General features: G+C 52.1%; 1 protein-coding gene across 4 annotated transcripts in view; it reads left to right on the top strand.

Annotated features, from left to right (window-relative positions):
• Nucleotides 1–25105, top strand: part of AHRR (aryl-hydrocarbon receptor repressor) — an 80214-nt gene that overhangs the window by 21049 nt on the left and 34060 nt on the right. For 3 of the 4 annotated variants that reach the window (XM_027606910.2, XM_027606908.2, XM_027606907.2), the window contains exon 4: nt 14567–14670. In XM_027606910.2, coding sequence (XP_027462711.2) covers nt 14567–14670 — 104 coding nt within the window. Of the gene's footprint in view, nt 1–12823; nt 12931–14566; nt 14671–25105 lie in introns of those variants that run through there. The other variant, XM_027606912.2, reaches the window with a different exon arrangement.

Raw genomic sequence — 25105 nt, 5'->3', positions numbered from 1 at the left:
GCCTCCCATCCCTCTGTGTTCTCTGTGCTCAGCCCGTGGGGTCCAATTCTGCACACACACTATGGAGCCCTGCAGGGGTGGCTCTGGGCCCCTGCTCCCCTGGTGGGAGGGTGTGTCCCCAGAGCCTCCAATGGCTGCGATGTATGTCAGGAGGGCAGTGCTCCCTGATGGGCTTGTGACCCACAACTGGGGCATATGTGGTTGCTTAGCTGCATTGTACCTATTTTTAGTTGTCACCAGAGTTACCCTCCTCTTGAGGAGCCCTGTCACGGACTGGATGTTTGCACCCCTCCAAATGCACTCACAGGCCCTTACCCCCGTGTGGCTGTGTTTGAAGATGTCTCTAGGAGTATTAAGGTTTAATCTGGCCCTGCAGTGGACCCAACCCCACAGGATTAGTGTCCGTCTGAGAAGAGTCACCAGAGGGCTCTCCTTGTCTGTAAGCCAGGAAAGGAGCTTTCACCAGAAACCGAATCTGCTGTTGCCCTGACCTTGGACCTCAGGCTCCAGACCTGTGAGGAGTACCTGTCTGTTGTTTAAACACCTGGGCAAGGTGTCTCATTATGGCGGCTCAAGCTGACTGAGAAGGGCCCTCTGGAGGCAGGAGGGTTGGGACCTGCCTCCTCTCCTCTCATGTGGAGCATCCAGCGGATGCTTCCCCCAGGGATGTGGGTCACTGCTGCCTCTTACCTCCTCATCTGCTCCTGGAACCACCTTCCCTTGCCCCTTCCTCTCCATCACTAACACTTTCTGGAAGATGGCTCCCTGGGGCATTTCCAGCAAAGACGCAGTAATTTTGAGTCATTCGGGATGGAGCACTTGCCCTTTCCTAACATCTGTGGCCACCAGCTTCTGACCCCAGCTCCCAGGAAGGTCCCTCAGCAGTCGTCAGATCATCCTTGATTTATTTTATGTGCCGTTTTATTTCTCCTGCCATATCTAAATTACTTCCAGGAAGAGGAGCAGGCATTCACTGGTCCATGCGTGCACTGATTCCCTCCCTCCTGGTTCCTGCGTCAGCTCAGGACTGAGAAGGAGCCAGAACTCAGGGTCAACACAGAGCAGCTCTGATTTTTTTCTCTCCCCGCCCCAGCAAACTTCCTTTGTGGCTGGCTCCCCCACTCCCCCGGAAGAACCAGGATAGTTCTGGGGTTTCTGGTCCCTTCCAGAGAATTCAGTGTCTCTCCCCGCAACACCCCCTCTTCACGTTGGCTCCCGAAGCAGGCTGAGCTTCATATTAGTATGACCTGTCTTTCAAGTGTGAGCCTTCTCCTCATTCTCACTTGGGGCTGCCGCAGGCAGGAGGGCTGGGGCTCAAGGGATGCTTCTCCTCTTGGTCCTGCCCCAGTGGTAGCTGTGGTTTCCTGCCCTTTGGGTTCAGAGCAGCAGCAGGGAGGAGAGGTGAGGGTTCAGTGAGGTCCTAGGTGAGCAGCATTGCCATAAGCTAGCAGGCAGGGCTCAGTGGGGGACCCAGGGGTCTTCTATTGCAGTTGGTAACACTGGTGCTCCATCCTCTCCAAAACTGGTCCCTGACACCTCCTTTCTTAGCCTCAGGTGTCAGATGGTGCCTCTAGCCTCCTTTGTTGAGGACTCTGCTCATGTCTCTAGGAGGATTTGGAGGATTTGACACATCCCAGGCCAATTTTGGGGCATTGTGGCCCTACCTGCTCTCCAGAAAATGTGTACCTTTGACCCACCAGGTTGGCAGGTAGCACTTACCATGTTGGTGAAGGCTGGGTGCCTACTGGGAGCTTCAGGCACTGCCTTTGTCTTTTGGATTTCTTGAGTGTAGAGAGATACCAGCCCTCACTGCTTTCCTGGTACAGGTGGGGGCATCGGGCTCACAACACAGCCCCTTCAAGGAGACCCTTCTCTCAGCCTTGAGCATCTCTTGTCTCTGACACCTCCCTTGCAATTCTGCCTAGGTCACCTGGAATCTCACTTTGGGACTTGGGTATAGTTGGCACCCTGTTGTTTTGGGACCTCAACTCTTGCAGACAGAAAGAGTTCCATATTAACAACCTGTTATAAGGAAGAAAACAGAAGAGCCACCATGGTTCCCATCCCCTTGGCATTTAGAGTCTAATGGGGAATTCTGCTACCAAGTATATGGTTTCTTCTGTTTCCAAAAATACAAGGGACCAGTAACCAATCAGTCATTCTGCTGCTAACAGCCAAAAATGCAAAGATAAACTATCTGAAACCTGTTATGATATATCAGTGAGACAGCAGGAAATTAAGGAATACTCAGAGACTAAAAACTACATAAGGCTGAGAACCCAAAGAGAGTTTTATAAAAGGAGATTTTAAAGGACTTCATGCAGAAGGAAGGGAATTCCAGGTGGAGACTTGGAGTGGGGATATAGAAGGAAGAACAGGAGGGTGGTGACCATGTGGGCAGATTGAAGCAAACACTGACTGTATAAGACAGTATAAGGATGTATTGTAAGAACAAAACCAGAAAGAGAGGATAAATTCCTAACCATAAAAGCATATTAAAAATAGAGAGGGAGACTTGAGGCACAGACTTCAGTAGTTCATGTGTTAATTTCCTGGGAAAGTTGACAAGCTACTACATCATACAATGTCCAGGGTCGTCATCAGGATGAGAGAAATGGGATTTCCTTCCAAACTAGTGGAGAGACAAAATAGAATGAGAAAATGTAACCAATCAAAGAGAAAAAGACAAGAAAGGGGAAAACAGAGATATGGAAGCATGGAATAGAAAACACAAAATCCCAAGTATGTCACAAATTACAGTAAATGTGAATAGACTAAATATGCCAACTAAAAGATGAGGGTTATGAGAGTGGATTTTACTGCATCAGCTTATAAACAGCATGGAAAGGGTGAAAGGAAAAGTATGGGGAAAGATATGTTGGAAAAGTGCTAACTGAAAGAAATCTGATGAAGTAATTTTAATGTAAAAATTTTGATTTTTGGTTAAAAAGCATTACTTAGATCAAAGGGAGTCACTATATAATGATTTTAAAAATTTAAATCAATTAAAATTTTAAATTGAAAAAATTTTATCAAGCACTAAAATTTGTGCTTCTAGTAACATAACCTTAAAAATATAAAACAAAAATTGACAGAACTATTCAGAAAAATATATGAATTCATCATCATGAATGATTTTAAGTAATTCTCTTAGTATTTAATAGATCAAGTAAGTACAAATCAGTAAAGATTCTAGGAGATTTCAATGATGCAAAAAGGTTAAAGGACACACATAAAACACTATACTCTGAAACTATAGAGTTCACATCTTTTCAAACCCACATGAAATTTGTAAATATGTTGAAAACATATTGGTCAATAAAGCAAGTCTCAATAAGTTTCAAAAGACAAAATTATGACAAATTCATGTTAAGATCTCAGTGCAATTGAGCTGGAAATCAATAATAGAAAGATGACTTGAAAACCTTTGTATTTGGAAATAAACACACTTGTAAATAACACATAGATTAAAGAAGAAAACATTATGTAAGGAAGAAAATATTTACTAATCGAAATGTGTAAGATGCAGCTAAAGTAATCCTCAGATATAAATAACCTTATGAGTTTATATATAAAAAAAGAAAAGTGGAAAATTAATAAACTAAGTATTTGGTTTAGTAGTTCTGATAAAGTAAAATAAAAAGAGAGTCAAAGAAAGAAAATAATAAAGGAGAAGGTACTGGTGAAATGGAAAAGAAATATACAACAGAGTTCCTCTACAATGATAAAATTTATAAAGATCTGATGAGACTGAATGCGGAAAAAAGAATAAACAGTATTAAGGATGTGAAGGAAACATGCTTATAGTTGCTACAGATATTTAAAAGATAATTTAAAGGGGGCCTGGGTGGCTCAGTTAGTTAAGTGTCTGACTTTGGCTCAAGTCAAGATCACAGGGTCCTGGGAATCAAGCCCCACAATGGGCTCCCTGCTCAGTGGGGAGTCTCTTTGTCCCTTTGCCTCTCCCCCTACTCATGCTCTCTCTCTCTTTCTCTCAAATAAATGAATAAAATCTTTAAAAAAAAGATAATTTGAGGCTATTATGAACGCATTTATGCCAATAAATTTGAAAATATAAATGTACACATTGCTGAAAATTGAGCTCATTAAAATTGACTAAAGAAGAAATAAAAAGCCCAAATAGTAATATGACTATTAAAGAAGTTGAATCCTGGGGCGCCTCAGTGGCTCAGTTGTTAAGCATCTGCCTTCAGCTCAGGTCATGGTCCCAGGGTCCTGGAATCGAGCCCCGCGTCGGGCTCCCTGCTCAGTGGGGAGCCTGCTTCTCCTTCTCCCACTCCCCCTGCTTGTGTTCCCTCTCTCACTGTGTCTCTGTCAAATAAATAAATAAAATCTTTAAAAAATATATAGAAGTTGAATTGGGGGGCATCTGGGTGACTCAGTCTGTTAAGTGTCTGACTCTTGGTTTCGGCTCAGGTCATGATCATGCAGTCATGAGATGGAGCGTCCTGTTGGGCTCCATGCTCTGCCCAGAGTCTGTTTGGGATTCTTTCCCCCACCTTCTCCCTCCCCCTCTGCTCTTCCCCCCGCTTGCATGCATGTGTGTGCACACTCTCTTTTATTTATAAATAAATAAATAAAATATTTTTAAAAAGTTGAATCAGTAGTTAAAATCTAGGCCCAGATGGTTTTAAAGCAATTTCTACCAAATATTAAAGGAAAAACCATTCTACTCTATACTGAATCCTGTGGTGTTGAATTGGAATCAGAGGTACTGGTGTGAGCTCCTGGTTTTCAAAATATAAAGGTAGCTATAGATATGAATATGTGTATACATGTGTTTGCTCTGCCCACTGGCAAGGTCCGAGGTAGCTGTGAGCACAGCTCATGTTCTGATCTTGGCTTCTGGACACTGTTCACCATCAAAAGGAACTCAGGCCTCCTTTCAGAGTTGGAGCAGGGAGAGCACAGGTCAGCTTAGAGCATCTTGAGCCAGAAAGTGAGGCAGTGCTCAGAGAGGGTGAGAGACATGCCACAGGACACAGCCATCCCAAAAGGGCTCCCACTGGCAAAGCCTGGACCATTTCGGCGTTAAAACGGAAAAGGAGAGTAATAGATCATAAACCAGTGAATAAAATAGGATTCCATAAACCCACATTGCTATGGGTGAATGAATGAATGAATGAATGATAAGAGGTAGTTCTCCTTAGGGCAGACTGCTGATACAGACAGGAGGAAGTGCTGTGGATAGGTGACTGGAGACAGAGGTGACTTTATAACTCACCTTATAAAACTGTTATAAAGTCCATGGTCACTAACCATTATAGTAATAACTCAGGCAAGAAATGTTCATGCTAAAATCAGTGCGTGAAAGTGGGGTCAGAAGTGGGATTATTGTAGTCTTAAAACTATCTCCCAAAAAGTATGCATTCATGCTTAAGGGAAACACTTAGAATGGAGAGACCCCCTGTCCCAGAGGACCAGCTCTGACCTCACCGACAGTGGAGTACATTGACGTCACGTGCCACGCACCAGGAGGCAGAGGAGAACACGTTTTCTCTTGGGTGATGTTCCTGTTGAGAGGGATAGACCTTGGTCTAACCATGAGGGAACACCAGACAAACCCACACTGAGGGGTGGTTTGCACAGTAGCCGGCAATGATCTTCAGGGTCAAGGTCATGGACGTGGAAGAGAACCAAGGAGAGACTGGGCCCAGGGACCCAACCCCTGGCTGGAAGGGTGTTTGTGGGACAGTGGGTGGAATCTCTGGTCAAAGTGTGTTTGCGCACTCTATGCTGTTCTCAGAGCTTTTCTCTAAGTTGGACATTGTCTCAAAATAAAACACAAACACATGACCAGAAGGAGGGACAAAGAAAACGAAAAACCTGAAAAGGTGCTCTGAGGTGTGCATCATGGCAGCTCCGGAGCGGGTGCAAGAACAGTCCCTAGGGGAGCCGGGGGAGATGGTGTGCGGGCGAGTGTCAGGTGATCATGGCACACGCACGTGTTTCTCAGGCAGGTCCTCTTTGGTCACCCAGTCCTTTGGTAAAGAGAGAACAGCCAGCACTTCCGCAGACCGGGTCTGCGGTCTCGCAGGAGGCGAGTGGGTGGCTGTGGGCCTGGGACATTGTGTGGACACCGGGTCGGGGAGCCATGGAGCGCGAAGTGGGGCCTCCCTGTGTCTCACTTGGGGGATGCTTCCCGATAGCCCTGCGCACCTGCTGGGCTCATTTTCATGCAGCCAGCCCCCCCAGTCCCTCAGCTTCCTCAGGCCCTTACTCGGTGTCACCCTTAGGTGGCCTCCCCAGCCACACCCCTCCCATCACACCTCCCCCAAACTGCTGGCAGAGCCCCCCCCAGGAGGTGTGCCCCGGGATGGGCAGGGATGCAGGCATGAGCAAGTGAATGACTGCGTCCTGCAGAGGCCCCCGAGCCCGCGGACAGCTTTGGGCACTGAAGCCTTCCACCTCCATTCTGTCCGTAGCATCAACCGCGAATGACGCATGGGTGACAGGAACCGCTCACTTTGTGGTGACGTGTGAGGGTGACTCACGGGCCAACCTCAAGTCGGGTTATTTGCAAATTCAAGGTTATGTAACTGGAGGCTTCTTTATAAATTTATTATAAATTCATTCTTCATACATGAATCAGATGTTCTCTGGCAGTTTTGCTCCTCCAAATCTTGGGACACTGGGCCTGTAGGTACGGCCCTGGGACTACTAGCAAAGGGGCCACCGGGCATGCCCCCCGAGTCTGGAACTTCCTGGTCTTAGAGCTCCCTGATTCCGGGGCTGCGAGTGCCATGGGTCCGTCACGGTGGTGTGCACACGCTGTGTCTTACATCCACACGCCATGCACTTATTCGCTGAATAAGTATTTGACTTTTTAAAAACAACAGTACCCTTCTGGGGTTTTGTTTTGTTGTGTTTCACAAAATGTTTCTTGAACCCTTGGCTTGATGCTGCTGTACTTTTCTTCTGGTGTGTTGAAACTCAACAAAAATGCGCAACTATTTGGCTTGTTCCAGATGTTTCACACCACGAAGAGAGTATGGATCTGCAATGCGTAATGTTCCTTTTTCTTTTTCTTCTCAAAGAGCTATTTTTGGTTGCATCCTACTCTGGGGATTTAAGGAAAGAGTGCATTTTCTCTGCCGAACGTGTGGCCCAAGTTATGCAGAGTGCCTCAGAAAGGGGTTGGAAATGTGTTCTTTTGACCAGAGTAAGTGGATGGGGTGGCCACAGCCTCTCCATCATCACTGGCTCTGAGGAAATGTATTTTTTATGGTGCTTTTTGAGCAGTATCAAAGTGTGAAATCTCTAAAGCTTGCCTGGTGCATTTTGGAATGTATGGAAAATTTTTATAGAAAATCAACAACCTGATGATACATCTTGGACTGTTCTCTTATTTTCGAAATGCAGTGCTTGCGAGAAACGAGCATGTTCGTTTATACTCCTGATGTTTTTTCTTATGTTGGGAACTCGAGGCTTTGAATGGCAGCTTTAGTCCCCTCCTCCCAATGCAAGGGTCTTGGAAGGACACAAGCCCACCAGTCCACACCTGCTGGGACCCTTGCCCAGGCTGTTGGCTCTCCTCCCCCACACGCAGGGCATAAGCATCTTCTCCTGCTCTTAAGATGCACCCACACCACATGTCAGAAGCAACCTATGTCAAGTAAATTGCTTCTCCCTCCCTTCCTCAGACTCACACTGTCCAGGCCCCAACACAGAACATACACACCCTCGCACAGGACATACCTTGTTTCCACTCCTCCCACATCCACCCCTCCAGACCTGTTGTCTCACCTGTTGGGTCCACCTGGTTGGTTGGCGTGATGCAGGGATGAGAGAGGTAAATATCGGCCCCTGTGGGCCCTGCCTGTGTGTAGTCGTGAAATCATTTTATCATTCACAGGAGGGGGCAGTGCCTGGGAGGTCCGTGGGGATGTGGCTGGGGCGCACCCCCTCACTGGCATGGGGAGACATCCAGGCTCAGACGCACAGACCCCCCAGAAAGGGGAGGCCGGCAGGCATGTCCCCCCTGGCCTCGTGCTACCCCACTGGGGGTCTCTCCTGGTCATGCCCACAGCCCTGGTGAAATGAAGTGTTCCTGTGAGCCTCCCTCCCAAAATCTCCATCCGTCTGCAGAGTCAGAGTAGAACATGGATGGGTGCCCTTCGTTTGGAGCAGGCGCGGTCCCCACAGAGCTGCAGGGGGAACGTGCAGGTTGGGCCACTGTATCTTTTCACAGGAACCATAAGAAAGTCTTGTCTGCCCCCCGACCAGGTGTGAGGGGCCTGCCCTCCCGGGGACAGGGCCTGCTCTGTGGGTGCAGGACAGATGGGCCTCTGTGGATGTCGCAGGACGGGGAGAGCCCCCACTCCCAGGAGCATCCTGACTGGCACCCTCTCTCAGCTGGCGCTGCCTGTGTTCTGGGATGGCTGGGGCTTCTCCAGGACCTCATCGTCCTGGCCCCTCCCCAGACACCTGCCCTGACTAGGGGCCTTTCCCCACACACGCTGGACTCACCTACTCTGCACACAGCCCACTCTCCTTCCAAGGGCCTCTCCAGAGCCACCCTGTGCCCCTCGGTCTGCACTTTGTCCTCCTACCTCTCAGCTCGCCACCCACCTGGGTGCTCCCCACTTGTCTGTCGGGACCTCACCTCCTTTCGATGGCTAGAGGAGACTGTGCTTGTCAGCAGCCTCCCACACAGAGAACCTGAGGGTGGTATTCCCGTTTCCTCTAACCCTTCCCCGTGCAGGAGCTGGGTGGACCTCCCACATCAGAGCACCACAAACCGCAAGCCTCTTAGGGAAGGAAGTGAATGAATCTGTTCTCTGCATCCGGGTGCAGAGGACGGCCTGTTCAGAAGGTAACAGAGTGGCCAAGACTTTCCTCTGTGAATAGTTCGAGGCCCTTGAAGATCACTGTATAACCCTTTCTTCCAGCATGGATGCCCCTTTTCATCTGCCAAAGGCAAAACAAGGAGTTACTATTTTAGTCCTTGAAAAGTAAAAGGAGGGATGGTTTAAAAGTTTGAAAACTCACATTTTGAAAACTGTGAGGTGATGGTTCATTAGTTTGCTATAGAAACTGCAGAGGGGTCTGTAGACCCTGTTGGGGCAGGGAGCCTGTGCCTTCCCGTGAGCAGCAGCTCCACGCCCACCGAAGCCCCCCCACCCCCACCCCCGCGCCTGGGAAGCCTGTGCTCTCCCCTGGCTCTTTCTGCCAGGGCCTTAGTCTGGTTGGAGAGATTGGGTGTTGCAAGAGGTAAACTGGGGCTCCTCAGGACACCCATCTGCTCCTGAACATACGCGGGCCCTGGAGAAGCCTTATGTTCGCCCCCAAGAAGGGGGCCTGGTGGTGGGTGGGACAGCTGACCTTCCCTCATGGTGGGCCCCCCACATCCTGCACCTGTCAGTCTGCGGGTGAGCGCCCCAGCCCCCAGGTGGCATGCCGAGAGGAAGGGGCAGCTCACTCCCAGGCCCCACACACAGCATGTTAGATGGTGTTGGACCTGACTTATAGGGGAGCTGAGGCTCCCGGGGCCCCCTGTTCTAAGCTATCTGCTCTTCGCTGCTAAGCATGCCTCCGAAGGGGTCTGGGGCGGAAGTTAGCTTCTCATGAGACGTGGAAATAGGAGGGCACACCTGCTCCTTGGGGGTCCCCGGGGTGCTTCAAGCTCACTTGCTTCCCCTCTGCCCTGACCTCTGGGCGTAGCAGGGGGGAGAGCAGAGCTGAGTTCACGCCATCTGCCTCTGCAGGTACACGCAGGCAAGGCCGGAGGTGGGCTCTGACCTGTGAAGGCCTGGGGCAGCACAATGCTAGCTCAGGGCTGGAGGAAGAAATGACCCCGATGAGACATGCCGTGGGTGCCACCCAGAGCATGAAAGTTGGCACATGGTGCAGAGCGCCAGGACTCTTGGCTCGACCCTGATATAGTGCCAGGTTTTACCAGGCATGTGTTCCATTCAGCTGGTCTGTGGACGTGGGCCTGTCCACTCCAGGACCTGCAGATGGTCAGAACTGGGGTCTCAGTCCAGCCTCCAGTGGGGCCCCTGGCTTTTCTCTCAATCACCCTGGGTGACAAGGGTCCTGCCCCAACCCCTAGACAACTTCATGCATCCCACATGCAGTGCGTCCTACCCTGGACCCGCTTATCCTGGCTGAGCTGTCCTATCTGCCAAGGGTTAGGCTTCCCCCAAGCTGGTAACAAAGTGGCTGCCACCTTCTCAGCATCACAGCACCGTCCAGAGGCAGAGATAGGGAAGTCTTCCAGCTTCTCCTCCACCAAGAGTATTGCGTCTCTCACTGGCCAGACCTGGCCACACAACTCTAAGCAGCCACTGTGGTGGGATGCTGGGCCCCAGGGCACGTGGCTTGGCCCAGGGTGTCACCTTGCTCTGAATGCCCCATGTGTGAGGGAAATGGAAGTCTCTTAGCGAGGAGATGGGGGTGCTGGCTGGGGGCTGGCAGGGTGCAGGCAGCCCCAGTCTGAGCCCCAAAGGGAAGCGGCCCCTCCCTTCTTAAACACTCTGACACCCCCCGCCTGGGTGTATACAGGGATGGCCACTGTCTCCATCTTTTCTCCAATTCTCTCTGTCCCAAATGGACCTTGTTAGGGATGTAAGAAATCACTGAAGTGAGACGCGCTGGCCACAGTGAGCTTTGCAGTCAACTGGTGGATAGCTTGGACCGCAGTGAGAGTCTCCGTGTGGCTGGCCCTCCGGGCCCCTCGGGTGACTCAGAGTGGGGGAGGGACTCGCAGGGCTGAGCGGCGCAGGCTTCCATCGGGATTCAGGCTGAGCTGTGAGCCTGAGGGAGTCCCTTCCTTTCTGGGAGTGGGCAGCCTGGCCCTTGCCTCCTCTTCCTGCTGTGTGGGCCTGAGCTCTGTGTGACAGACCGGGGGCTGAAGGCTGGCCTCAGGCCAATCCCCAGGGCTCGTAGAGGCCCCCAGCTGCCCCTCAGAGTCCAGGCAGGGCAGGAGGACTGGCTGCCCACAGGGTGGGGCCGATGGGACGTGGTCCCGGCGGGAGCCAGGGCCTGCAGCCTGGCCCCCTTTCTGTGGGCCGGACAGCACCAGGGGCTCATGGGGGCCTTGGGGCACTTGGGTGTGGACAGGACTCTGGACCCCCAGCTGGTTCCTGGGGGTTCTCACACCCTGGGCCCTGGCGTGCCTCTCATCCCTGGAATTTCCTCCTGGACAAGCCAGGCCTTCGAGGGCCCGTGGCCGACTTCTCCTCACACTTTCACCAGCTCCCCAGAAGGACACCCTGTACCCCCACCCATTCCCTGAGAGCCCTTCTCCCTGACCCTTTACTGTGGGCAATCAAGTGCAGATGAGGGGGTGACAGGGACCAGGTTGGGGACTGGGCATGTAGAGGGTGGGACCCCCCCAGGGCACGCCCAGCAGGGGGCTGGGGTCTGTCTGCGGAGGCTTCCAGGGCACGGGCAGCCCCCCCGGTCCCCCAGCCCCGGCCCCCATTCACTCCCGGCTCAGACCCACAGGTGAGACCTGCGGTCACAGGGGAAAAAGAAAGCAGGACTCAGGAGAGAAGCACCGATCCAGGGCAGAGCGGAGCTGGGAGGGGCTGGGGGGACAGCCTGCAGGCTGCTGCCTGCCCCCGCCCCCCACCCCTGCTGGGGCTGCCCCCGTGGTCCATCGCCTGGGCACTCCCTGAGAAAGGGAATGGCGGGACACGCTGGCTGTGACCCCCACACCCCACTGGAGTTTGCTACCCTGTTTCAGTTCCTCGAGGGCCCCTGAACTGGGGGACCTGGGAAGTGAGAAGCAGCCACTGTCAGCTCACATGGATTTCCGGGAAAGCTGGCCCCCACCCCCGGCTCGGCTCCACATTCGGTTTCTTTCTGTCTTGCCACAGGCCTGGGGGTGGGGCCCCTTGGCGGCTCTGCTCGCACGCGAGGCCCTGGCCGGGGTCCAGGTGGCTGTCACTGTGGGGCTGACGGCCCCATCGCGTGACAGGAGCCCAGAGGAGGCCCCGCTGGGCGTGCCCCGCCGGGATGTGGCTGCGGAGGAGGGGAAGTGGGGGTGCCCAGCTGGGGGGGGACACGCGATGCTGGGGGGCTGGTGTCCTTGTGCAGAACATGGTGGGGAGGGGAGAGAACTTGGGGGTCCCCCTACGTGGGGGGCACACGATGCTGGGGGGCTGGTGTCCCTGTGCAGAGACATGGTGGGGAGGGGAGAGAAGTTGGGGGGCTGCCCTACACTTCTGCCTCTAGTGGGTGTGGGATGGGGCATAGTCCATTGTGTGTGGGGGGGGTGAGCATCCCACAGCGTGGTGACATCACTGTGCTGGGTTTCTCCCACCCTAGCCTCACATCTCTGCAAATCATCACTCCCCACAGGGTCTGCAGGGCAAAGAACAGGCAGGCAGGGATAGCCCAACCCCACACCTCCCCTCCCCTAATTTGAGGGGCATGTTGGGGAAGGCTGGAGGCGGGGAGCTGGTTCGAGCTCTGGTGGGGGTGGGAATGACCCCTCTGCAATGGATTTTGCTTTGTGGGAGGCTTGGTAGCCTGGGTGTGTGGGTAGGTGGCCCTCTTATCTTTCTTGACCTTTGAGAACATGGGGTCGTGTGTGACCCCTGGCAGAGGCTCCCCTCAACCTCTGGGGGGTTCCCTTCAGGGGGACATGGCAGCACTGGCTTCTCCAGGGTCGGTTTTCTGCTTCTGGGTGCTGGGGGCAGAGCCATGTGGGTTCCCTGTATTCAGAGCGCTCAGCTTTCCAACTGAGTATTGAGTCAACAGGGTGACGTGCCCAAAGGGAGTACAACTAAGCACCTCTAAACGTCTGACTTTTGACACATCTCCAAGCTCAGTGTTTCGCTGCCTTGAAGACAAGTGAGTGGTGGGGGCTTGCTTGCTGGTGAAGTTTTCCGTTAGGAAGAGAGGCCTGGGCCATCTGGAGTACCAACCGTCTCTGCACCTTTGCCCAGGGGCCCCCAGGTATGACTGTTCATGTTACCCGGATACACCTGATTTCTGCCCAAGGAAATGGGTTCATTTCTGGAAATATTTAGTGCAGAGAACAAAGGTCCAGTGCGGGGTGGGGCGGTTGTTGATAGAGCAAAGGCCCTGAGAGAGGGCGGGACAGGGAAGCCAGACAGAGACCAAAGGCCATGATGCGGGGCTCTCCTGAGGGCCGCCTCCCTGCATCCACCCCTTTGCCTCTGTGGACACTTGGCCAACAACATGCTTGCGCAGGCAGCACAGGGCTTCAGGGCAGGGGCCCAGCGTGGCCTCGGCTCGGGGGCAGGGAGCTGCTGGTCCAGCAGTGCGGCTGGTGTGGGGTGAAGCGCAGGGGGTCTCTGTCCACAGTGGTCTCATCCCACCGAGCAGGGGGCATTAGACAGGTCATTTCACCTGGAGTGCACGCATAGGGGGCCCGGCAGTCCTAGGGCTCTGGGGGCCTTGGGGGGCCAGTTTCTATCCAACTTGCTGGCGGAGTAGATGCTGCCCACTGCTCACTAATAGCTGGGCAGGGGTGCAGGGGGTGTGGAGCAGATCCTGGGTCCGAGTGTGGCTCAGCGAACATGAACACCACCGGGAGAGCACAACCACCACAGACCAGCATGTTCTGGAGGAGAAGTTCAGCACAGCTTGATGGTTTTTAAAGAGAAAATGCGGGAGATGGAAGCGCCCGTGTTTATGTTTTCCCCCAAGACCAGAACAAATGCAAGGGTTCTGTCTGCCTCGAGCACGGCCCTTTGACCCCCAGTTGCACTGACATCACCTGCAGCTTCAGTCTGGAAACCAACCTGAGGGGCACTTCCTGCCCTGCCGTGCCCTCCACAGAGGCTCCAGGACCCTTTCCCTACCCCAGGGGATCCTCCATAATTCTGCATGCCAAGGGGGACCCCGCAGCGGGGCAGGCGAACTGGGATGTGGATGACATCTGCCTGTGTGACCTGCATGTCTGTATGTCTGAGCTCTTCACCCCAAGATGGAGATGAAGCCACACTGGGGGTGGGAGTCGGGGGGACCAGGAAACTGCCCCCCCGTGGACCCCTGAGTTGTTCCAGGCAGGCTTTCCTGGGGCTTCCTTTCCCAGCTGGGAAGCCCATGCAGTGTGGGCGGCTCCACACCAGGTGGCGGGTTGGGGGGGAGTGGGGGAGCTGGGGGGCGTGATGAGGTCACTTGGGCCTTCGAGGGGTGTCCGAGTTATGTAGAGCAGCAATGCTGAATTAGGGCACTTGCTGGAGCTTGTGTCTCCAGAGAGGAGCTTTGAGGACTCCGGGGGGGTCCCTGAGGCAGGGTGGGACTCTGAGCAGTTTCTGGGGAGCAGAACAGGGGTGGGGTCCTCGGGGTCAGGCCCAGCCCAGATGGCCTGAACTCCTGAATATCACCCCAGGGCTCCCACCAGTGGCCCCGCTTGGCCTGGGTCCTAGCTCTCCTCCTGCCCTGCGATGCGACCCGAGCCTATGCTGCCCCAGTGTGTCCTGCCCAGGAGACCCTGGGTCAGCTTGGGAGTGTGGCTTTGTCTGCAGGCGGTGGTAGCCAAGAACTGGGGAAACGCAAGAAGGTGAGCAGGTCTGGAGCCCTGGCAGTTTGCTGACGGCCTTGCTTTGTTCTTCTCTGACAGCTGTGCCGAAGGGCCCATGGCAGCCGGGGGTCAGTGCCCCCTCCCCCGAAGACCGTGGTCTGAGTGCAAGGTCTGCCGTGCTGGAGGGAAGGCTGCTGCTGGAGGTGAGCCCCCTTGCCCTTTGATCACACGCCTGTCACGCTGTGCAGGCCGTCTGTGTCCCCCCCCCCCCCCCCCCCGGCAGGTTGGACTGCTGACAATTAAGTGTTGCAGGGTGGAGCTCCCGGACTGCCCTGGGAGCCGTGGAGATCAGGCACAGATGCTCGGGTGAGGTCCAGCATCTTGGGACAGAGAGAACAGGGGTGACCTTGGTCCATGCATCTCAAATCTGAAAATCGTTTTTCATTCTGCATTCTCTGGTTTTACTTGTCAGTGGAAGAACCTGATAAAAATTAAGCAGGATTTTTTTCTTTTAATTAATAACAGAGAATTGCACACTGAGCTTCCCAGGATCTGACAAGTGTGCCCGGCTGATCCATTTAACACCAATAGTTACACACAGGGCGTCAGGGGCCCAGGTCAGCCTTATCCCCGAGATGGGGCCTCCCAGCTCTGGTGACTCTGAGGTGCTGTACCCTCCTGACCCCCTCATGTGGTCTGCTTCTCAAGGGCAGGGGAATGCCATGGCTCAGTTTCTCAAGCAAGATAGGACGGCAAGGTGGAGCTTTCTGGGCTGGATCAAGTCGCTGTACACAGAGAGAGGGGGTCGCTGCCTGCACCAGCAGCCCAGAGACCAGGGCCCTGGTTTGCCCTATCTCAGGATGGGCTGGAGGACGCCGGCTGCCCGTAACCAGCTGCAGAGGTGCCACTGAGCTCATGCTCCCCCGACGGTCCCAGAGGGGCCGGGCCCCACGTCCTCCTGTGTGTCCCCCTGGGAGGCCTACACCAGGTTCTCAGCCTCCAGCCCTGTCTGGTGGGTGTTTCCGTCCCCCCGGCGCAGCGTCCTCAGCTGCACATGCCCACCCATCTGTCAGGCTGTCGCACCGAAGGGCAGAAATGGTGGCGAATGGGCGCCTTTCACGCTGATGCCGTTGAGTCTGCTTGGAGCCCATCGGCCTCTTTTCTGGGTGCCCCGTCTGCACCCCAGCTCCTGCAAGAGCCAGAGTGACCTGTTGCCGGTGGGTGCTGGAGGGAAGCCCCAGGCCCTCACGCGCCAGCTGGCCTGGGCACTGCCCCGTGGCCAGGCTGCCGCCCTGGCACCTTCACCGCGGGAACGATCCCAGGGGTTTGCTATTCACTGTGTCCTCCGCAAGGGGTGCCAGTGCCCCTCATGGAGGACAGGGGACAGGGACTGTCCCCCAGGCTCGCCCCTCCTGCTTCTTGCTGCCCATCCTTCAGTCCACTTCCCTCGATGCCCTCCCTGCCCATGGGAGCGGCTTCCCACTGTCTGCGCGTGATTTCCTGGGTGCTCAGCTATCTGGTGCGTGGGCTGTGGTGGTGGGCACATGCCCCTCAGGCACCTCAGCCTGAGATGACCTCACTTTGCCTCACATCTGAAGGGAAGACGCAGGATGGGGTGCTGCCATCTGCCATCTGACAGATGCACAGATGGAAAACGTCTGGGCTGATTGGAGGGGAGCCAGAGACGCTTGTGCCTGGAATCTGGGGGTTCTCATCTGCCCACCGTGACCCACTACCCCCATAGGTCCCCAGAACCCCCATATCTCCCACAGTCCCCACAGAGACCCCATGATCCTGTGGCCCCCCATGTCCCTCCATGGTCCCCAAGGGACCCCCATGGTCCCCTAGGATTTCCCACAGCCTCCCACAGTTCCATGACCTCCCATAGTCCCCACAGGGACCCTCTTCACCCCCTATGGCCTCCCATAACCCCCTATGACCCCCCCATGGTCCCTAAGGGACCCCCACGACCCCATGGCTTTCCATGACTCACCATGGCCCCCATGATCCCCCATGACCCCCAACGGTCCCCAAGGGACCCCCACGACCCCATGGCTTTCCATGACTCACCATGGCCCCCATGATCCCCCATGACCTCCAACGGTCCCCAAGGGACCCCCACGACCCCATGGCTTTCCATGACTCACCATGGCCCCCATGATCCCCCATGACCCCCAACGGTCCCCAAGGGACCCCCACGACCCCATGGCTTTCCATGACTCACCATGGCCCCCATGATCCCCCATGACCTCCAACAGTCCCCAAGGGACCCCCACGACCCCATGGCTTTCCATGACTCACCATGGCCCCCATGATCCCCCATGACCCCCAACGGTCCCCAAGGGACCCCCACGACCCCATGGCTTTCCATGACTCACCATGGCCCCCATGATCCCCCATGACCCCCAACGGTCCCCAAGGGACCCCCACAACCCCACATACCTTCCACATCCCCCCATGGCCTTTACCCCTGCTGACGTGATTGTTCTCATGAAGATCAAGGAGCTTATAAATCACTTCCTTTTTAAAAAGTAAAAATAGGAAGAAGTACATACTTGTGTTTAATCTCCATGAAAATTCAGTAGGGTGGGTGCCTGGGGACCCCCTTCTTAGAGCCCCTGCAGCTTTCAGTGCCGTCTGGAGCAGAGCATGGCTTCTAGCAGCAGAGGCGCTTTTAGAAATATTGTGGTTTCCATACAGGAAGTATTTCCATACTTCATTATTTATCATGTTTTTCGGAAGCAGATTCTTAAATATTAATTTTTCCTTTAAAGTTGGGTTTTTCTGTCAGTGCTTGGGGCTGGAAAACATTGTGCCAGCTTGAGTTTTATTCCTGGTGAAAGATGACTGGCATTGCTCTTTTTCTGATTCATGTTCAAAATTAAGATGATAAAATCTTAAGCATGAAATCTTTAAATTGTGTCCTCACTACAAGTACAGAAGCATGTGCACACAGCACCCCGATCTCCCGTTGGAGCCCAGGGGACTGCTGTGGTCCGTACCACACGTGTCCACACCACTACCCTCTGGCCCCTCTGTGGGTCCCCAGCAGCTGTCCTGCCCTCCGCGCACAGACCAGGTCTCCCCTGGGGGCCTCAGGACATGGATGTGCCATTGAGGTCCCTGCACAGCTGAAGCCCAAAAAGTGGCCAGGCCTACGCCCGGGGAGCAGAGCAGCTCCCTCAGGGCTGGGAGGGCGGGAAGGGCGGTGCCTAGCCCCATCGCTGCCACTGGCTCAGAGTGTTCGTGTTTGGGGAGTGACCCTCTGGGACAGGACCCGAGGCTGCAGGCCCCCTGCCCCACTCCATCATGTAGACTGAAGTCTCCTTCTGCCCCCTCTTGTAACATGTTCTTTGTGACCCCAGAAGTTTCTGGAAGTTCCCTTGGATTGGAAACAGGCTAGGTTGTATGGCAAGGGTTCTCCTCACTGCATTTCTAGTGTGGGGGCTCTCAAACTTTGAAATTAGAGACTCTTTTTGAAGTTTAAAAATATAACAGCAAAATAAACAAATCAAGCCACAATAACAAGAAAATCCAGCTTTTATTTCCAATCTTCAGTCTCTTAAAGACAAACTGGAAAAAATGAGAGGTTTATGGCAGGCATCATAAATTCATAAAAATTTAGAGCTGGCACGCACTTAAAAGGCCTGTGGTCTAATGTCTGCTATTTTAAGATGAAAAAAACAAGATTCAGAGCCGTTGGGGGTCCAGGGTCCCTGTTGGGGTTGGGGCAGGGCCTCGTGTTTCTTTGTCTGTGGTTAGTGCTCCTGGGCCCATGGCCCCATGAAGAAGCCAGGATGGATGGCCAGAGGGGCTGCCCAGCGGAGGGCACCCTGGCAAAGGCGCTGGGCATGGGGTGACAGGGGAGGTGTGGTGTGGGATGGGCAGGTTCTGGAAACATACATATTAGGTCACAGATAGCAGCGTCCTGGGTTTCTATTCCTACTTTTAAGGCGGGCTGTAGTGTTTAGTGTGGACATGCAGCGTGCTAGCAGGAGCTGTGGACTACTGACCACTTGACCCTAGCTGGAGTTCAGGTGTACCATGGGTACATTTTCTAACACTTATTTTTAAGTCATGCATGCTAAAATTTGTTCTTATTGGTGGTGTGGTGTGGCCACCATCATAATGAAGACAAACAACAATTCCATTGTGCCCAAATTTCCCTGGGGCTGCCCATGTGCAGTACCCCGGCCCCCACCACGCCCACATTCTCCAGCCCCTGTGGCCTTCTCCAGCGGCTATTCTCAGGACACCTGGGGGTGGGTTCCTACAGCAGGGAGCTTGGGCACCAGCAAGATGCAGCTGTGACCCAACCACGTGGCTGCGTGTAGCTCAGTTGGTTTTGTCATTCTGTGGTGTGCATGCATCTCAGTGTGCTTGTCCACCTAACCTTTGAGGGATGTTTGAGTTAGGATTTGGTGTTATGAATAAAGCTGCAACAAACATCCACATGCAGGTTTTCCTGTGAACATAGGTTTGGTTTTGTTTGGGTAATACCCACGTGTGTGGTTGCTGGGTTGTATGGTAAGTGTGGTTGGGAGTGTCCATACCCTCATGACTAACAATGCCGAGCATCTTCTCCTGAGCTTATTTGCCACTGATAGAGCCCTTTTGTAAGCAGTCTGCTCAAATATTTGCCCACTTAAAAATTCAGGTTGTTTGGCTTCCTTGCTTTTGACTTTGGAGTTCTTTGTTGTATGTATGATTTTTAAGTATTTGCTTCTAGTCTGGCTTGTCTTTTCATTATCTTGACAGGGTCTTGCAGAGAATGAATGTACTTAATTTTGACAAAGCCCAATTTATCCATTTTTTAAATAGATCATTATATTGGTGTCACATTTGAGAACTCTTTACCTAACCTAGGTTGAAACAATTTTTATTTTATGTTTGCCTCCAAAGTTTTATAGTTTCCTGTTTTGCATTCAGGCTTATGGCTCATTTTTAGTTAACTTTGGTTCAAGGTGTGAGGTTTGGGCTGAGATATACTCGTTTTGCATATTAATATCCTCGTGTTTGCCCTAGTTTTGTGAGTCTGTTCTGCCGTTGATTGTGTGCATGACCTTTCACAATCAGGTACCAGCCTGCCTCAGTCACGGCAGCTTTAGAACAAGTCTTAAAATCGGGTAGTGTGAATCTTCCAATTTTTGTTCTTTTTCAGAAATTGTTTTGGCTTTTATAGGTTTCTCTGCCTTTTCATATAAATTTTAGAGTTAGCTTGTTGCTATCTACAAAACTTCCTGCTTGGATTTGGACTGGGATTGTGTTACATCAGTAGGTCAAGTTGGGGAGAACTGACACCGACCAGTACTGATCCCTAATGCATGAGCACACCATTCGGTCTTTTGCTGCTTTCATCTGTGTCTGGAGTGTGTGGCTTGGAGATCCTGTGTATATTGTTGGATTTATACTCAAGTATTTTCTGTTACTTTTGCTATTATAACCAGAACTGTTGCTCAATTTCAATTTCTATTACTATATAGAAATACTATATTCCGATACTATATAGAAATCCATTACTATCTAGAAATAGAATACCAAAGAAATTACTTATTTTTCTAGGTTGACTTTGTAGCTGTGAACTTGGTGAATTCATTAGTAATTCTTGGAGCTTTCTTTTTGTAGATTCTGTGGGAATTTTTAACATAGATTATCATGTTGTCTGAAAAAAGAGACAGTTTGTATCTACTTGTTTGGTCTACACACTTTATTTTTCTTGCCTTATTACCCTTCCGGGCCTTCGTGAGCAACGTAGAGGAGGAGAAAGGACATCTCTGTCAGTCTTCTTCCTGGTTTTAAGGAGAAACCTGAAGTCTTTCAATGTTAAGTATGATATTAGCTTAGATTTGTTTTTCAGGTTTTGTTTGTTCTGTTTTTTATAGATGCCTTATATCAGATTAAGAAATTTCCCTCTATTCCTTATTTTCTGTGAGTTCTTATTACAAATGGATATTAAGTTTTGTCAGATGCTTTGTCTGCATCTATTGAGATACATGATCATGGCTTTTTCCCTCCAGTCTGTTAATATTATGAATTACATTGATTCATTTTCAAATGTTGGCCCAAACTTGCTAGCTTAGGATAGATCTTATTTATATGTTGCTGGATTAAATTTGGTTATATTTTGTGGGGATTTTTATGTTTGTGTTCATGAGAACTATTTTTGTAGCTTTGTTGTAGTGTCTTTGGTTAGGAAGCACCCTGGTGCAGGCTTCATGAAGTTACTTGAGAATTGTTCCTTCTCTTCCGTTATTTTATCCTGAAATATTTATTAGAACTTGCCAGTTTATTCAATTGGTCTGGGAGTTTTCTTGTTAGATTTTTTTTTTTTTTTTTTTTTTGAGAAGGAGAGAGAGAGAGAGAAGTGTGTGAGCACCGTGGGGGAGGAGGAGAGGGAGAATCTCAAGCAGACTCCCCGCTGAGTGTGGAGCCCAACGTGGGCTCGGTCCCACGGCCCTGAGATCAGGACCTGAGCCGAAATCAAGTGTCAGATGCTCAACCAACTGAGCCACCCAGGCGCCCCTCTTTGTTAGAAGATTTTAAACTATGGATTCACTTTCTTTAATCAATGTAGGACTATTTAGTCATCTGTTCTAGTGTGAATTTTAAGTTTGCCTCTTTCAAGGAGTTGGTCCATTTCCTCTACTTTATTGAATTTATAGGGACAGAATTGTTCAAGGTTTTGCCATGTTGTCCTTTTAGTGTCTGTAAGTTCTGTAGCTGTGTCTCCTTTCTAATTCCATTGGTAATTTGTGGCTTTCATTTTTTTTCTTAGTTGGGCTGGAAGTTTTATTCATTTTATGGATTTTTTTCAAAGACACAGCTATTGGTTTCATTGATTGTTGCTATGGACTGAATATTTGTATTCCTCCCCTGCCCAATTAATATAATTTAAATTCATATTAGACTGGAAACCCAATGTGAAGGTGTTAAGAGCTGCTTAGGCATGAGGGTGAAGCCTCATGAATAGGATTTATGCCTTATAAAAAGGACCCCAGAGAGCTCCCTTGCCCCTTCCTCCCTGTGAGGTTACAGTGAAAAGCCATCCATGAACCAGGAAGTGGGCCCCATCTGACCTCTGTCACTGGGTGGGGTGTTCTGTAAACATCAATGTCATCAGGTTGGTTGACAGCATTCATGTCTTTAATATCCTTGTTGACTTTCTATCTAGTCTCAACCTGAGAGACAAGTGTTAACATCTTCTAGTATAATTGTGGACTTTTGTATTTTTCCTTTCAGTTCTATCAGTTTTTGCCATATGTGTTTAGAAGTTCTGTTGTAGGGTGCATACTCATTTAGGATTCTTATGCTTTCTTCATGAATTGACCCTTCTATCATTACCATTATGTAAAATGCCTCTTCATTCTTGGTAATTTTCCCTTCTCTGAAGTGTACTTTGTCTGATACTAATACAGGCACCCAAGCCTTCTTTTGATTACTGTTTGCTTGCCATATCTCATTCCATCTTTTTACTTTGAATTCATTAATATATTTAAAGTGTGTGGTTTTCAGCCACTAGGTCTGTAGCAATTTGTTACAGCAGCAAGGGGAACTCATTCAGACTGAGCCCTGGACATTCTCGCATGTGTTGGGAGCCTGAGGCCTCACACCCTCAGGGAAGGTGTTTGTCCTCCATCCTGTGTTGGTAGCAGCCGTGTGGCAGTGGGCTCAGCCAGCAGGATCTCTCCTGGATAGCGCACTGCCCATTCCAGCTAGGCCCCCCCATAGGCACCATTGGGCCAGGGCAGCAGTTTCTAGCATAGCCTTGCTCAGAGCCACAGCTCTGCCTCTCTGGGTATGTTCCACACACATACCCCCCGGACTGAGCAAGGACCATGTCAGTTCACACACAGAGGTTGGGTTCCTTCCCCCGCACCTGCTCCCTCCTGGGACCCTCTTTCTGGTCCTCTGGCTAGAACTCCCCTGTTTCTCTTGAAGCTTAGCCGCCACTGTCCTGTGGTGGTTCTGTGCATGAGCACACAGGGTGGAGAGGGGAGAGAAAACAAGGTATCTGATTCTCCCTGAGGGGTGGGGTTTCCCTCAGGCACTTGCATGCACACACACCTGCTCACCTGCCTTTTGAGCTTGTTGGTTGGCAGAGTGAGGTCTCTCCTCCCAGAGGGCACAAGGCTAGGGCACTGGCATCCACATGCCTCACCTCTAGCTCCTGAGGACAGCAGTGATCTGAGCAGGGCATGGTGATGATGGCAGTTCAAGTTCATGTTGTTTGGATGTGGCTCAGACAACAGAAATGTGCTCTTCACAGTTGTGGAGGCCAGGAGTCTGAAATCAGTGTCACTGGGCTATAAGCAAGGTGTGGGCGAGTGGGTTCCTTTGGATGGCTCTAGGGGAGAGTATGTCCCATGCCTGCCCTGTGTCTGCTGACAGTCAGTCTTCCCTGTGTTTCTGTGTTCCTCTTAAAAGGACACCAGTCATACTGGATTTGGGGCCACCCTAATCCAGAGTGACCTTACTTTAATTTAATTACAAAGATTCTTTTCCAAATAAGGTCACCTTCACAGGTTCCATGTGCACATGAATTTGGGGGCCACTATTCAGCCCAGTAGAACTGTCCATTTTGCAGGGGAGGAGCCTCAGGCTAGAGCACAGGTTGGGGCAGAAACTCAGGCCTCTCTCACCTCCAAGATCCAGGCCCTGAATTGCTATTGAAGCCAGAGTTCAGCACCAGTGTGCTGGGGCCGCTCCAAGCCTTGGGGACCCACCCTATCCTCGGTAGCCTTATGAGGCAGATGCTATCATTGTGACCATTTTACAGATGGGGAAATGGAGGCACAGACGGTTCTATAGGTTGCCCACTGTCACATACTAGCAAGGGCAGAGCTGGAACTGGCCCCCACTACCTCTCCCTGTGAGACTCCCTCCAAGCCAGTGTCCGGGCAGCCCTGGGGGCCTGGTTGGTGAAGGGCTGGTGTCAGAGCCAGAGGCCTATCTCACTCTACACCTGCAGAGCATTTTCAGGGCTTGTTTCAAGCCTCAAGCCTTTGAAGATGGCTGATGGGGTGGCGTGTGTCAGACTCGGGGGCAGTCACAGAGGCCTTCTGTTCCTGCTGGCCAGACTGAAACAGGAAGGTGGCGGGAGGGTGCTGTGGCTGGTGGGGCTGGGTGCCTAAAGGACACTGGTTCTCGTGGCAAAACCAGCATCATAGAGGATTTCCCCTAAGCATTTCACAGGGAAGATAAGATGGAACCCCATCAGAAACCAGAGGGCGAAGGACTCCAAGCATCTGACGCTTCAAAGGGAAGGCTAGCTGGGCCGACCTAGGGCAGAGCGAGGGCCAGGGTGCATGCGGCCCATGGTGCACTGCAGGGCTTCTCAGGCAAACCAGCCCTCATGGGAGTTCAGAGACAATGCGGGCAGGGGTCCTGGTGAAGCTCAGGTGTGGGGACACAGGGCGGCCTGAGGGCAGTAAAGGCTGAGAGGCGGGATAAGCGGCTGCTTGGGGAAAAGGGGGAGTCACCCGCAGTCCAGCCTAAGTGGGTGAATTTAAAAGGAGAAGCTGTGAATCAGGGCATCAGTGGTTTCTTCATAATTTCACAAAGTCCTTAAGAACTGAGTAAGAGAAATAGCTATGGAAATCATTTGGAACAGTGGTGACCAGGCGTGGGACCCTGGGCCCCTATCCTCAGAGACGATTGTCCTCAGAGTTAAAGAGGGAGCCCAACCAGCACAAAGGCGCCTCTGGTCCAAGAGAGACTCCGTGCAGGCACACCGCCCTGCAGCCGTGTGGTGTGAGCCACGGGTCCCTCCCACACTGCAGAAGAGGGTTGGGATCTGGGGGCATGACTGGGGTGGGTGGTGGTGCTGCACACCAGCTGCTAACCTGACCTCGGCCTGTAGCCAAGGAAGGGCCCAGCAGCTCTGTGGAGCCTGACAGTCTAGAAGGACCCAGAGATGCCCACGTCAGGGCTGTCCCCACCAGAGCTAGAGGCTCCATCGTGGGTGTGGGGCTTCCTGGTGGCTGTCCCCGCCCACTCCTAAACTCCAGCACACAAGAGGGTTGCAGACCCTTCAGGCAAGAGGCTTACTATGGATCCAGGAGGAAAGGCAGCTTGGGTGAGCAAGGGAAACAAACCAATAAGCTGATGTTGGGCACCTCCTCACAATGTCCATGAAATGAAAACAGGTGCCACAAAAGGGAATATTCAGAGGTTTTGGAAAGAGCTCAAGAATTAAAAGTATGAGAGCAAACTTAGGACGGTGGAAAGACCCAGAGCTGACGCTGAAGGGTCACTTCAGCTCCTAGAGGGAAAGGAAGCTAGGTGAAGAATATGGGCCCCGAGAGGCCAGCACGCTCCAGTTCCAGAAAGATCGGGGGCGGAAACTTTCCAGGAGAGTTTCCCAGAACCGAGGGCTGGGTTTCCGGCCCAAAGGTCCCCCTGTGTGGCCAGCACAGTGGATGGAAAGGACCAGGGTGTTTGCCTTTCTGGAATTCCACCCCCCTCCCCCCAGTGGCAATGAGAAAATCCCAAATGCTTTCAAAGAGAAGGAGCAGGTTTCAGGCAAAGCACTGAGCCTCAGGAGTCTGGGCCTCACCCGGAAGGCCGGAGGCTGGAAGGCCATGGGGAAGTACCTGCAGACGAGGGAAGAAGGTGATGTCTCACACCTGGCACCCATTC

Source organism: Zalophus californianus, chromosome 5, assembly GCF_009762305.2.
Source record: "Zalophus californianus isolate mZalCal1 chromosome 5, mZalCal1.pri.v2, whole genome shotgun sequence".
In the NCBI taxonomy this organism is placed as follows: Eukaryota; Metazoa; Chordata; class Mammalia; order Carnivora; family Otariidae; genus Zalophus; species Zalophus californianus.
This window is presented reverse-complemented; position numbering and strand designations above follow the sequence as displayed.